General features: G+C 43.4%; 1 protein-coding gene across 5 annotated transcripts in view; it reads right to left on the reverse strand.

The window, feature by feature from the left end:
* LOC146856651 (zinc finger protein 540-like) overlaps positions 1-14519 on the reverse strand; it is a 330854-nt gene that overhangs the window by 132831 nt on the left and 183504 nt on the right. For all 5 annotated transcript variants that reach the window (XR_014981542.1, XM_085654832.1, XM_085654833.1 and 2 more), the window contains one exon: positions 7240-7335. Coding sequence is in view for 3 of the 5 variants with exons in the window: in XM_085654832.1 (XP_085510958.1) it covers positions 7240-7335 (96 nt within the window). In the remaining 2 variants the exon portion in view is untranslated. The remainder of the gene's footprint in view (positions 1-7239; positions 7336-14519) is intronic.

Genomic DNA, 14519 nt, shown 5'->3' on the forward strand with positions numbered 1-14519 from the left:
TAAAATAGACTGTTGTACTTCGGGTTTGAAACCAGAAATACTCAACCTTGCATGTCTTCTTAATAACACACTAGTGTTGATCTCTCTAGCTGCGGTGTATGCAGCATCTAAAGCGCATCTAATTGAGTTTGCCATCCTGGACTAAATCCTGGGCTTTTGCTTTGTGCTCATCTTGTAGGATTTGTAGCAATTGCTCCATCTCGTCCCAGTGTGCCCTATCATATATGGCTAACAGGGCCTGGGTGTTGGCAATGCGCCAATGATTTGCTGCTTGGATGGCTACTCGTTTACCGGAGGAGTCTAATAGTTTTGACTCTTTGTCTGGAGGGGGAGCATCTCCTGCAGTCTGTAACTGCCATTTAATGAAGACTAGATCTGAGAGAGCAGGTTTATATTTTTGATAAATTCTGGGGGTGAGAATGCGAGCACGCACTAGATCTTTAAAAATATAATCGGAATGTTTCATCATACCTTTAAGCATAGGTAGAGTGTGGCTAGCCCTTTGTGTGCTACTGAGCATTTCAAATAGGTGAATCCGTGTTATAATCTTTCCAGGAGCCTATTGGTAAAATATTGTCCCCCCATCTCCATCATCAGGTAATGGTGGTGTAGAGATAATTGGTATTATCAGTAGATGCTGAAAAGGTGGAGAAGTTGGTGTGGGGAAACGTGGTGAAGGAGGGGAGGGGTTAGTACCTACATTCTTCTTCTTCAAAGAATATGGTAAAGGGTGTCCTCTGACTTAGGTTTGCGTTTCTGAGGTGATTTAGTAGGACCATGTCCTGTATGTGGATTTATATAAAGTTCCTTTTATTTTGGGTCCGATTTGGATGTTGGGGCGTTGAAAATCAGATCCTGCAGCTTTGGAGGAATAGTTTTAGGTTTCGGCACCGACGATTTGGGTGCCGGAATAGAATGACTTTTTGGCGCAGAAGATTTCGGTGCCGAAAGAGGCTTCGTTTTTGGTGTCAATGACTTTGGCTCCGAAGCGGTATTCGACTTCGAGCCTGAAGGTTTCAGCTCAGTGCCAGACTTTGGCCGTGTTTCGGTGCCGAGCCGGAGGGCAGGCGTTAGAAACATCTTGTAGGTACCCACCATGGAGAGAAGGCGGGGGTGGGACCGAAGACTTTCGCTTCAACTGAGTTGGAGTTTGGGTCAAGGGGCATTTGGTACTCACGAGATGTTGACCTTGTGGCAAGTCGTCTTCCATCTCGGAGTCCGATTCTGGAATGGAGACACGTTCTTCTTCTTGTTCCTCGGCCCCTTGTGCGTCGATGTCTGGTGTGTATTTGACATTTTGACTCTGCATTTTGCGACGTCGAGCTCGATGATCACGGAGCGTTTTCTTCGATCAGAACAGTCTGCACGCATCGCAGTTCTGTTCGTTGTGCTCCGGAGATAAGCACAAGTTGCACACTTCGTGCGAGTCACTGCGCGGACTCTTGATGAGGCACCGAGGGCAGAATTTAAATGGAGTCTATTACATTGACTGTGAAGTGGACCGACGGGGTTAGGCAGTAAAGCCTTCCCGAAGATCTTCGATCGAAATATAGGTTTTCGTTGACGGATACGATACGCAGTGAAGTGGGATATGCATTCAAAACAATACTGACGCGGGTAGAGTAGATTGCGCACCGAGGGGAATCAGAAGAAACTGTTTCAAAGAGGAGGGCAGCAATTCACATCTGAACCCGAAGAAAAAAAACTTGCAAACATCCGGACCCAACACTAGATGGCAGGAGTATGCAAAGCATGTGATCTACAGCTCACATGCCTCGAACATTATTGTTCAGTCAGTTGTTACATGCTTTAGGAGCGATGCAAGAGAATGCTCGTTCTACTGAGATCTGGTTCGATGTGTGCATGGGATATGTGTGAGTAGGAGTCCTGGGGAACGGAGGTGTCTGGGTGGTTGGTGGAAAGAGACGCATATGTTCAGGTGGGTGAAGCCCGAGTTGTGTAGTACCTTGAATGTGAGTGTGAGGAGTCTAAATTAGGAGCATTGGTGCATCAGGAGCCGGTGTAGTTCCCTGAGGTGTGGTGTGATGTGCGTTCTGGGTTTGAGGTTGAGGGTAAGTCTGGGGGCCATGTTTTGGATGGTTTGTAGTCTTGTAGTGAGTTCCTTGTTGATCACAGCATAGAGGGTGTTCCCATAGTTCAACCTGCAGGTGACTGGGACGCGAGTGACAGTTTGTCTAGTATTTCTTGGGAGCCAGTTGAAGATCTTTCTCAGCATCTTCATTGTGTGGTTATGTCTAGTTTGCTGTGAAAGATTATTCCGAGGTTCCTGGTCTGGGTTCTGGGTGTGGGTCCGAGTTTGGCCGGCCACCAGTTGGAGTCCCATAGCGAGGTTTTTGTTTTGACTTCACCAAGAGGAGATTTTAGTTTGCACCCATTGGGAAGATGATCAAAAGATACAGCCAAGAGACAGGGTACGATCCAGTCTCAGCAAGCTGCGGATGGTTTAGCAGGCGGGCCTGCTCTTGGGCCGGACTTCACCACAAGATGCAAACCGCACGGCAGTTGTAAGTGGCCAAATATAAGCTGCAGCCCCGCCTTCAGGGCCGATGGATTTGGTGACCTTGTGATCCGTGTATTGGTCCTCCACAGCAGCATCGTGCAAAAAGCAACCCAGAATTGACAAGCGCATCCAGCAGGGTTATCAGAGTAAGTGACGCAAAAGTCCTTCAACTTGGTTAAAAGAACGTGCTCGTTATTTTCTTGAGACCTATTCACATAATATTGCAGCAATACGATGTGTGCATAGAGCTAAGATAGTTAGAACATAAATTATGTTCTAACTATCTTAGCTCTATGCTCCAATGTGGTGAGGGCTGTTCTTTCATTAACTTTAGTAGTTTGAACCATATTTACTTTATATTACAAATCGAGACTAGAACAACAAGGGTAAGTGTAATTTACTAGAAAATGCAAATGCTAATATAGCCTAGAGTGGCTGCCAGGTGAAGGATATGTATCACTATAGAGAAAATCTTCATCTATGTTTGGTAAATGTATGGACAGGAAGGCTTTTCCCGGTCCACTGTAGTATAAATTAGACATATAATTAGATCTAACAATGGTGTAATTGGTGCACAGATCCATTCTTGATTATGAGTGGAATCTGCACATTTTCTACATACTATGAGTTTTGAAATGATGGAGGCCACTCAAGGTAGGCTGTGTTTTTTAATCTATGTGACAAGGCAGACATCTGTGGAACATAAGAGGAAGAAAAATACTCTCTAAGCATTGGTTTGTAACAGTACAGTGCTGTAGATACACATGCAATGCATACTCCTGCCATTTGGTGTTGGGCTCAGACATTAAATATTTATTTGCAAAAAAGCTCAGAGTCCTGGGATGTGCAGTGACTCCTCCCTTAGTCCATAATGATCACAGGCACAGACTCCACCATACATTATTGTATATTCAAAGAGTTAAAGTGGAATGTAGAGTAGAATACAATGATGAGTCATCAATGCCAGTTTCTTGAGAGAAAGGTAGGTGCAAGTGAATATAGAGCACTATATGCTACGTACAAATGTTTAAAGGGAAAGTAATATTTTCTGTTCGTAGCATGTTCAGCTATAGATACACATGCTCTGCATTGACTGCAAAGCAGTTTCCTCTCAAGCTGTGGTTAGGAGCAGATAATGCAGATGTTTGGAATAATGTTCTTAACACTGCCCATAGTCTGTCTATACAGTAGTGCTTTGTGAAGGTGTGTGGCTTTGACCAGGTAGATGTCTCCTACTGGGATGGTACCTAAGAAAGTCATGGTACATGTAGCATGTGTCCTAGGAGATGCAGTGAGTACATGTTTAGTTTAGGCGTAGCAAGTTTAGATATATTTAACAATCCACCCTGATATGCCTACCTTGGAAATGGGGTGAGCTTTTTGGGGTTTTGCAAAAGCTACAAAGAGCTGGTTAGTTTTGCAGAAGGATTTATTTCTCTCAATATAATACATGTGTGTCCGCTTAAAGTCTAAGGTGTGTCACATCCTTTTCACCATGGAATCAGGTTGTGGAAAGAATACAGGCAGCTCACTAGTTTGGTTAATGCAGAAAGGTGGGACGTCCTTGGGGAAAGAAAACTTGAATGAATGCTTCCTGCATTGTGATTGCTTGTAACACACTGAAGAGCTTGAGCAGGTCTATGCCTATTAGAAAAGCCTCGTTCCACGAAAGACACTGTATGCTACAAGAGTGAAGGGATTCCAAAGGTGGACCCATATCCCTTATGAGAACTAAATTACGCTATCACAATGGGGCTAGGAGTGTTCTTGAGGATATTATCCGTCTGAGCCCCTCCATGAATGCTTTAACCACAGGACTCTGAGAATAAATGAGTAGCTCCCGTTCTGCATGTATGCCGTTACATCGGCTAAATAGGTGTATGGAGGTATATGCAAGACCATCTGTAGGTGTAAATGGTAACAGATGAGGTCTTGAACCTTGACTTTGAGGGTGTCTAGTTGTTTGGAGATCAGTAGTGGACAAATCTCTTCTACTCAGGTGCCTCACACAATATATTTATACACACCTGAGAAAGGTGTCGGTAGGCAAAATCTAGGACCTCGGGCACCAGATCTCAAGGTTGAGATGCTTGGGATTAGGTTGTTGGATTTGACCATGCTGTTGTATGAGAAGGTCACTACATTATTGTGGTTATTGATGGATATCTTCAGGAGCACTGAGTAACAGGGCTGTCTGGCCCAAGTTGGGGCCACTATGATGTGGGTTGTGGACACCTGCCTAATTTTCAGTGCCATGTACAGGACGAGTGGGAGAGTAGGAAATGCGTAAGCAAATATTTCTGACCATTCCATCCCTGAAAAGCCTAGGCATTTGGGGTTTTCTGGGGTGGTGAAGACGAAGTTGGTGGGGGTTCCGCATTGTTGGAAGTACTTATGGAGGACTTATAGCAGAGTTGCCACTCACGCACTTGTTCACATGTCCTGCTCAACAGGACCGCAAAGTTGTTGTTAACCCCCAGTAGGTTTTCTGCTATAAGATGGATCATGTTGCCGACTGCCCAATGCCAATCTTCTGTGCAAAAGCAAGCAGCTGGGTGGAGTAGGTACCCTACTGTTTCTGTATGCATGGCTGTCATGTTCTCTTCCCTTGTGAGGACCACTTTGTTGTGAACAAACTTGTAAACTAATTTGAGGACCAAGTGGATGGCTAGCAGCTCTAAATAGTTGGTGTGTCATCCCTAGCGGCAAGGAGTCCCAGTATCTTGCACAATCATGTTGCCGAGAAGTGCAACCCACCCAGTGAGAGATGCACCAGTGATAACCCATTTGCAGAAGAGGTTCCAAGAAAGGTCTGCAGAGCAACAGGTTGTTGTTGTTCCACCAATGCAGAGAGCCTTTGTCAACACTATATACTCCCACAGAACCTCCACTTGTGACCACTGCCTCACAAGACACTGCAGGAGTTGGCGCATGTGTAATCTGACAAGCAGTGCAATTGCAATGTATGATGCCATTATACTGAAGAGCGTTTTTACTGTTCTTACAGTTAGACGAGTAGGCTGAAAAGAGGCAGCAGCTACTGAAAAGCCATCACCCTCTACCGGTTGGGATATACTTTCCCTGTAACAGCATTTAACATTGAGCCCAAGAAGGGCTTTGGAGCTGGGACTTCTGGAAGGGGAGTGGAGTATGGACGAGGAGGAGGTGGTGGTGGTGACTGCCTGGGTGAGGTGGATGGCTTGTAGCCTTGTCCTTATGCTTATATGGCATGGGATCTCATGGTACATTGAAGGCAAGCTCCTCAGTGCCGTAGGAATTTGTGGCAGCATGCTGGACCATTTTCCAGGGGATGGCTTAGCTAAAATTTGCTGGATTCTGTGTGATGAAGAACAGCTTCTGCCTGGTGTTAAGCTCTTCCGCCAGTCTCTACACGATGGAAACCTCACAATCCTTAAATCTTAGCATTGAAGGGGCCCTACGGGTCAACTTAATGCTCTGTCTCAGAGGTGCTCGTGGCACAGATTTTGGTTCTAATTTGGTCAAGGTGTATGTGTGTATGTGAGGGGGGGGGTCAATGAATGTTTAAGCTGGTCTCCCTTCTCTGGGAACTTGCTAGGCTCTGATGTCCTCTCTATGTGTTGATCAGAGCCAGAAAGCAGCCACAGGTAGAGAACTGGATTTCTTTACTGCCCTGCTTCTGGCCCGATGCCTAATTCAAGCAGAAACAGTGCTCTTACTCAGTTGAGGGTGATTAAATGATTGATGTTTAGGTATCTGGCTTTGCACTGCATTTATACTAATGCCCCTGTGTCTTTTTGGTTTGAAGCCCTGTTGTTGTTGACTCTGCCGGCGTCTTGTCTAGATCTTCCTCTGAGGTGCTTTAGGAAAACGTCTCAGGGCTGGACATCCGTTAGGCCACACTGATCCTGCAGGATCGCGCCTCTTCCACCGCAATGCTGAGCAACTCCTGTTTACTGAAAATGTCAGGCATCTCGCAGGATGTACACTTCTGCATTTGTGCCTTTCCTTTTGGTACTTCTAATACCGAAAGTCATGGCAGAACTCACAAGGCGGTGTCATTGTGTTCAGGGGAGAGGCAGAGGATGCAAATGCCTAGAGGTATTTCATTTTACACCTTGGTTAGTATTAGAAGGGAGTTTTTTTCATCACCCCCTTCCAGACTGCATTCTTCAAGGTGAGGACCATGGAGGCCAAAGGAAGACTGAATCAAGTTGAAGACTGGTTACCCTGCTGCTGCAGAAACGTGGTCATGGTTAGTGGGAGTTACACTGTGTTTACCTCAGAATTACTGTTGAATAAATGTTGACCATGCAGAGGTTGATATCCTAGATTTCGATCATGAAAAGTGAGCAGTTAGGCCCAGAAATTCCAGGAGGATCACATCCATCTCAGTCGATGCTGAACACATCTGAATCTGATGACGGAAAAAACAATCTAAGGTGGGAGTTTGTAACCATGTGCTTTAAAGAAAAACAAAGTGTAATGTCTAAACTCAACACCAGATAGCCAGGGAATGCAAAGCATTTGTATCTATAGCCACACATGCTACAAACATACATATGTCCTTAGTTGTAAGTTCTTTCCTTTCATAGACGTCCTATGCTTTTACCTTAATTCACTGATTCCAGGATATTACAGATTGAAGAATTAACATCACATTTCAAGCAAAGTAGAGTAACAAATGCTTTGTGAATGTTACTTTACTCACACAAAAATGACTCATGGTTTTTACTCACTTTTGCTTCTGCCCTCGCCTTCCAAATCGGTTTGAAAATATGTTTCTTTGTTTTCTTTGATATTTGGGGAAAGCACCGTTTTTAAAGTTACAACACCTGTAAGTGGGGGAAAATGCAGAAAGTAACACACAAAGTCTTAAAAGAACATCAGAAGTACAAAATTAAATTACAGGTCTAAAGATGAGTCAGCAGAATTGACCAGCAATAATGTGCATTGCTAATGTCTCTCTCTCTCTCTTCGTTTTAGTACAAAAGGAATTTGTAGGTGTCAATTTGCTTTTTATAAAACAGGGATAATCAGTGGACTGGTATGGAGTCTGACTGTCCTTTATGTTTAGGATACTGACTAGGTTATAGGACAATAAAACGTTATCACCACAAGAGAGTCACACAGAGATTGGAACAAATTCAGTTTGGAAGAATGCCCACCATCGCTATAGCGCCCATCAGCACATATGGCTATTGACACAGTTGTTAAATTATCAGCTGGCCCAGATCCAACCTACAAATGAGACCTGCTTATGATCCAGTCAAAACACTCTCTAAACAATGTTTAATTTGATTGAGGAGGTGAAGGAAGAGTGTGTTGCTCTAAGGGTGGCAGCGACCTAGTTATGTTGGTGTTCATCCGCCATAAGTCACTACTTTGGTCTGACATTTCATATTTAAACTACAATTTTGTTGAGCTGCTGGTTGGTGGTGGAGATGTAATTCTTGGTATTTTCATTAAAAGTGCTCAAACTACCAGGACAGATCTCAGTTCCCCATGAGTAGGAGTTGCAATACAAGAGAGGCAACAGTGATGAACAACATAGTAAGTTTCCTATGTCAGATGAGAATACAACAGGCAAGCACTCAAATTATCTCTGAAGGTGGATAAGCCTTGAAGAGGGAGGAATACAGAATTAATATTCCAGTGTCAAGCATCTTACTGTTGAGTAGGTGCAAAACGTTCATGAGGCAGTCAAGTAAGAGGTGCTGATGTCAACCAAATCCAAGCTGTGAGCACAAAGGAAAATGAGCTTCTTTAGGCGTTGTCAGAAATGAAGGAAACCTTTTTCCATTCTCATTAGGTTAAGTAGACAATTGGAGAAGAAGGAGCCCTGTACTTGGACTGCCTAACTTTTTAGCTTGGAAGGCAGAGTTCCATTAAGTTCACAGAGGATGATTTCAGGCGTGTGGATGCAGTAAGATAGACCGTCACAGCCATGAACAGACCTGTGTACAAGATTGTTTTAATGCAGGCTCTCCCTTTGCTATGAGCGTGTGCCCCCGGGTCACAATGGTGTTACAGAAGGGGCAGAAGAGGCATGTGTGTCCCGTTTTATAATACTGATAATGCTGGCAAACATATAGCACCAACGCCATCATGAGAGGTTGTTCCCTCGTTTGCAAATTAGGGAATCACTTTGTCTCTGTGCCTGTGCCATATTACTGACGCGGAAGCAGAGGCAAACCCTATGGAGGGAGAAAGGGAGCCCCATGGACCCACACCCCTCCCGACATACCCCTGCAGGTGGACTCTCTACACCCGCCTCCAAAGGGATCTCCCCTCTTGAAAGTGCAGGTGGGTTGCCACCTGTACTGTGAAACACAGAGCGGCTTTGAAGCAGCTGCTCCATGTTTCACGTGAATCCACTGCCCTGAGGAGGGTGCACGTTTACAGCTGTTCTGGGGTAGTGCATTCCTTATAATATGGTGCACTGTTCCTGCTTGAGCCTGGTGCACCTTTTGAAAGGTCCACCATGGCACAATAAGGGATAATGCTCCATATGTATAATACGGCCCAGGTGCAAATCAACATGTTATCCCCATTCCTTGGGTAATAATTGGTTCGAACCCACACATATTTACTACCTGCTTGGGGCAGGTTTTTAAATTTACAGTGCCGTTCCCCCCGTGTTACAGGAGAGCTGCTATGAGGAGCTTCTTCTACTCCCCACAGCTGACCGATGAATGCAGGCAGGGGCTGGGCACAACAGCTGCCTCCAGCTCCACAGCAAAGGCCAGGTCTGATGTCTCCAGGCCCAGAATTATCAGAACCAGTACTTCCGGGCCCAGACAAACCAGAAAGATATAGTTGGCTGGTGCGATATCATTCTCGGGAGCACTCCTCCAGGCAACTCATAAGGGAGCCCATAGTGATTTAAATGATAGGGTAATTGCGTTTCAAGCCACATATGAACCTAACTCATGGATTTAAAACTCTTTGCAGATTATTTAGCAAATTCTTGGGAAGAGCATTAAGAATGGTTTTGTAGTAATCTAGCAAGAAAGAGAACCATGGGAAAGGAGGAGGACAATTTTTGGGGGAAACAGAGAAAAAAGGAGAATTGCTTGAATCATAGATTGTAGAATCTACTTTTAGTGGCTGGGTTCACATAAATGACATCTAAATTGCGAGCTTTCAGAACTAGTTTTAGAAGCAGGCCCATAGAGTTTGGCCAAGAAAAAGGGAGAAGCAAAGGGTCAACTGAGCCCACTAATGAGATTTAAGACTTCTGACTGTTCAGATACATCCACTGTATGTGCATCTAAATATGAACTTACTTGAGTCAGTTAGGTACTTGATGATGAATCCAGAATGAGTGCTAAGGGGGGCATACAGATGATGAAAATATTGGTAGTGAGTTTGGGACTTTGGGGGCATCGTGTGTGTGAATTTGGAGAGGAGAGGACCCAACTTGACAGGTATGATTAGTCCAGAAAGAAGGGAAACAAGTTACGAATGTTCCCTGCAACTCCTGCATATGACACCAACCAATCAAGTAAAATGTTATCATTAATGGTATCAAATGACACAGAGCAGTCCAAGCATGAGCACACACCTTTGACGACATGTACACAGGATAGGACTACTTCCACAGATGGCCATGCAGATTGCATCATGCTCTTAACTCCTCACTTAACACCACTATAGTTTATTATAAACAAAGATATTATCTATCCTTTATTAAAGAAATTACAGATATGCCCAGATAATTTAAAGACATTCACTTAGAATCCTTCTCCTACGTGATTTTCAGAGGCATCAGGTTAACTAGAGGAATAGTGGGGTAGGTACACGTGTATTCACAAATACATGCACACACACACACGCAATACACAACCTGGGCCCACAGGAGGAAATTCGGAAGAGGTGGAACGACCTGTGGGGGAGAGTGTGTTCCCTGGCCACCAAGTGTCACCTGGAGGCCCAGAGAACTGGTGGTGGTTCTCCTAGCTCCCCTTACAACTTTATCCCTGGGAGGAGAAGGTCTTGCAGATCCTATATCCCAAAGGCTTGACAGGAATCCCTGGTGGAGTGGAGACTTGTAAGTTATTCTTCTGAATCTGTCACTAAACCTAAATGTCATTTTTGCTTTTAATTTAGCTGTTGCTAATGTGTTTTGTACCTTTTTTAAACATATAAACCTATATATAATTTATGTATTTATTTTTCTTTGGGAATTTGAAGCTTTATTTTGTTTCTCTTTTTTTACTAACTGTTAATATGTTAAGTCAATATGTGTGTTTTTCTCAACATTCTTTATTTTTGCTTTTTCCTTGTTTATTTGAATGTATTTAGTTGAATTTAAGATTACAGGTATCAATCTACATTACATTTCACATGATGTAATGGTGCTTATAAGTGTTTTTTCACTTAACATATTTCATAAATGTGTTTCATATCGTAAATATCTGTTTCTCCTAACTGTACATCTTTACTAGGTATGTGTATCTTATATTTTGCAAGTGTTATCAATGTTTAACAAATAAAGTTGACTTAACCATTTAGTAATTGATCACATAGACCAAATTCTGTGAGGGATCTTTACCCTGAAAAAGGCCAGTGACCCAAAAGGGCATTTAGATTTGGCCGACACATTTTGGTACATTTCGAGGGGGTAAGAGTAGTAGCTCCTCCTATATGCCCCTCCAATTTGCTTTTTTGACCCTGCCAAGGTGGTCCAATAATAAAGGAATGCAGGTGGAACCTCCTGAGGCAGTTTTAGTACACTCTTTTCTGCACCTGTGATCCCTCATGAGGGAAACTTTTTCTTTTTTCTTTCTTTACCTCATACCAAAAAAACAGCGCTCCGTCCAGTGTGTTGGTTTGCACCTGGGCGTCAAAGCGGCCCTATGATGAAGCATGCCACTAACTAGTGGGTGAGGGCAGTATTAAAAAAATCTATTGATTTTCCCTTCTATCCCTTTCTTTTCTCTCAACTCTCGGTGTTGCGGTTTTCTCTGGACTGAGATACAGAGTACAGTTTCTCTAGTGCTACAATGTCCCATCTCCTGGCAGCACTTACAGGCCCTTTAAACAACTATGCAAATAAATAAATGTAGTGTCAAAAGTTTTCTGTTCCCAGCTTTATTTGAAGTAGAATTGTGGGAGTGTTAGCAATGTTCAAATTGCTCATTTTTGAGAGGGTATGACGCTCATTCATGCAGTGTTGCTAAGTGCATGGCATAAACTGTGCATGGCACAAAATATAGCATAAATAATAAATGCACTATTGCTTGGTACTATATTCCATGTTTTGTCATAGATGCGAAAAGACTGTACTTCTGATTAACAACTATAAAAGTCAGCTTGCAGGACTCGCTATCAAATAGTTGCAATCCTATGCAATATAACATTTATTGCACCTTTGCCCAGTATATCGAGGGGATGACCATTATTTGCTCTTTTGCGGTGTTAACAAACAAGATTTCATGGGGAGTGTAAAATATAGATTCAGTATTTGGAATAAAAGCGTCGACATACTAATGAAGAGCACATTATCCTGCAATTTTCTATACTCTGCTGTCATTTTGTGTGTGGACCAGGCGTTTGTTGTTATCTCTCAAACCTGAAATACATTCTGTGTCTTTGTATAACGCAGGGTGCATAGGCACAGAAATTTGTTCCCTTGTCACAGGACCTGGAAGAGTTATCATAAGTTGAGTTGCCATCAGTCAAACAGATTAGGAGCAATATAGAATTGTTTTGGGATTTTATGTAAAAATACCGAACAAACTGGTTTACTGTTACTCGTTAAACCATGCTATGCCCGGTATGTCTGCCAGTGAGCGATGCTAGCTTGATAGAAGTGTGTAGACGCCTTTCAGGGGACTGGAGATACAATAAGTTATTTAAAGGTTTTTTCCTTTGAAAATGGTTATTTAAAGACATGAACATAAGGCTATATCATTGTCAGTGAGCTCTGAGGCTTTCTTTAAGGGCCCAGCAGCACTTCGGGCTCACTCTCTGGGAAGGCTCACTTCACATAACATTGTTTCACTGCAATCGTTTTGATTCATTGGTGCTCGAGTCGTTCATGTGACAGACCGAAATATAGATACAAACAAGCATTGGCATAGCCAATAGGTCTCGCCTTTGGGACCTTATAAGTGTTTAGCCATGCGACAGTTGGATAACTAAATACTTATAAGGTCTCAACAGCGAGACCTATTGGCTAAGCCAAGCGGCCGCGAAAGTGAAAGTGATCGCGAACGTGATCACGAGCAAACATTAAAGCGGGCGAGCGGCCGCGAAAGTGAAAGCAATCGCAGTAAAGTGAGGCGTGCGCGCCCGCGCACTTGCACTGTAGCTCTAGGCTGGCCTGGTAGCACTTTTTGGAGCCCTCTCAATAAGTCTCGCCAGACCAGCGCATGCGCTGGGTCAGGCGAGACCTAAACAGGGCAGTAGGTCTTGGCATGTGGATTTGCTCTACAACTGATTCGGAGAGAGGTGGGCAAGTGCCAAGGCTCAGCTGAGGAATTTACCTTTTTTTTTTTTACCTCACCAGTACAATTTTTGCAGTTTCATTGGTAACCGACAGGCAATGAGTGCTAGAACCAAAATTCTGTTTGCACAGAGAGGCAGTAAAAGTAAAACAGCAAACAAAAAAGTGCAAGTCTAAACCGAAATAAATGCGTACCTACAGCTTAAGTCATTGTCTCTTTGTGTAGGCAGAGAAAAAGCATTATGTAATAAAGTCCCAAGCTGCAGAACTCAAAGTGAGTTCCACCAGAGTTATTATTCGGTGGGCAGCTGCATCGGAGAGTGGCAAATCTGCACGCCAAATTGAGGGCTCAAGTTCTATTTACAAGCACAGGGTGCAATGCTTTAACAAGAAGGAAACCATTCAGTGGAACGCAGTTATAAATCAGAGCCCTGGGAGGGGGTTGCTGTGCCAAAATATTGATGTGTGATTCTGGGTGGAAGCAGGCAAAACCAGCAAGCTCTTAAGTGTTTGCATACATGCCTTCATTGTCTTAATTATGACTAACATTAAGTAGTGAATCGCATAACTTTGAACTCTCATATATTAAAAGCAACCCAATGGCAACAAACAATGAAAAATAAACTGAACCATAAAACGGATACTGCGTCCGTTAAAAAACACAAGGCACATGAAGGGCATGGATGGGGGAGGGAGGGGTAACAATGGAGGACGTGTCAGGATATTTCTCTAATTAACACAGCGCCCGCTTCGCAGTGTTCTGCAGCGGGGGAGGGGTGGACTGGGCATATTTAAAATTTATAATGGGACGCCCATTAAACGAAAGTGAAAGCGTGCATAACGCGTTGCAAACACCAAAAAGAAGTCTGCCATTGCTAAAGCTAGCGTCCAACCAGTGCTCTTTAGATTAATTAAGCAAAGAGTTGTCGTGCAGGGCTATTGCAAGATATACAGTAAGGACACAGTAAAAGGTCTACTCCTGATAGGAGGTTACAAAAGAAGAAAGGGGGTACTGAGAAGGGACTAATAAGCCTATTAACAAATCAAAACCCAACATGTAAAAAGGACAGTCACAGCAGCCTATTGAAAAGATGGGCAGAGAGTGGGTGGAGCTTCAAGTCCATACCTGAATACAGCATGTGTCGCAGAGCAGCGCATGTGCTGCCCAGGCTCGACCTAAAAAGAAATTAAAAGGACCAACAGGATCTACCAAGGCATCTCTATCTAATGTTTGCAACCTCTACAAGGATAGTTCCTCAGTGGGTAGGGACAATGTGTGGAGGTTGGTAGATGAAATAGGTGGCAGCATAGAATACCCTAATGCCCTGTTTAGCACAATTTTGTTCCGCTACTCTATATGTCCAGAATGTTTACCCTTTCCAGGTGTTAGAGGAAAGTGCAATAGTTTGGGGATCAAATTATTCTATTAAACTGGCAATGTTTAAATATGTCTAGACTTACTTAAACATTGCAGGTAATTTCTGTTACAGTTTTAAAAATGCAATCAAATACATTATTGCCAATCATACTATTCTGGTCACACAGGCCTTACTAAAGTGTAAAGGT

This window comes from Triturus cristatus, chromosome 4_1 (genome assembly GCF_964204655.1).
Source record: "Triturus cristatus chromosome 4_1, aTriCri1.1, whole genome shotgun sequence".
NCBI lineage: Eukaryota > Metazoa > Chordata > Amphibia > Caudata > Salamandridae > Triturus > Triturus cristatus.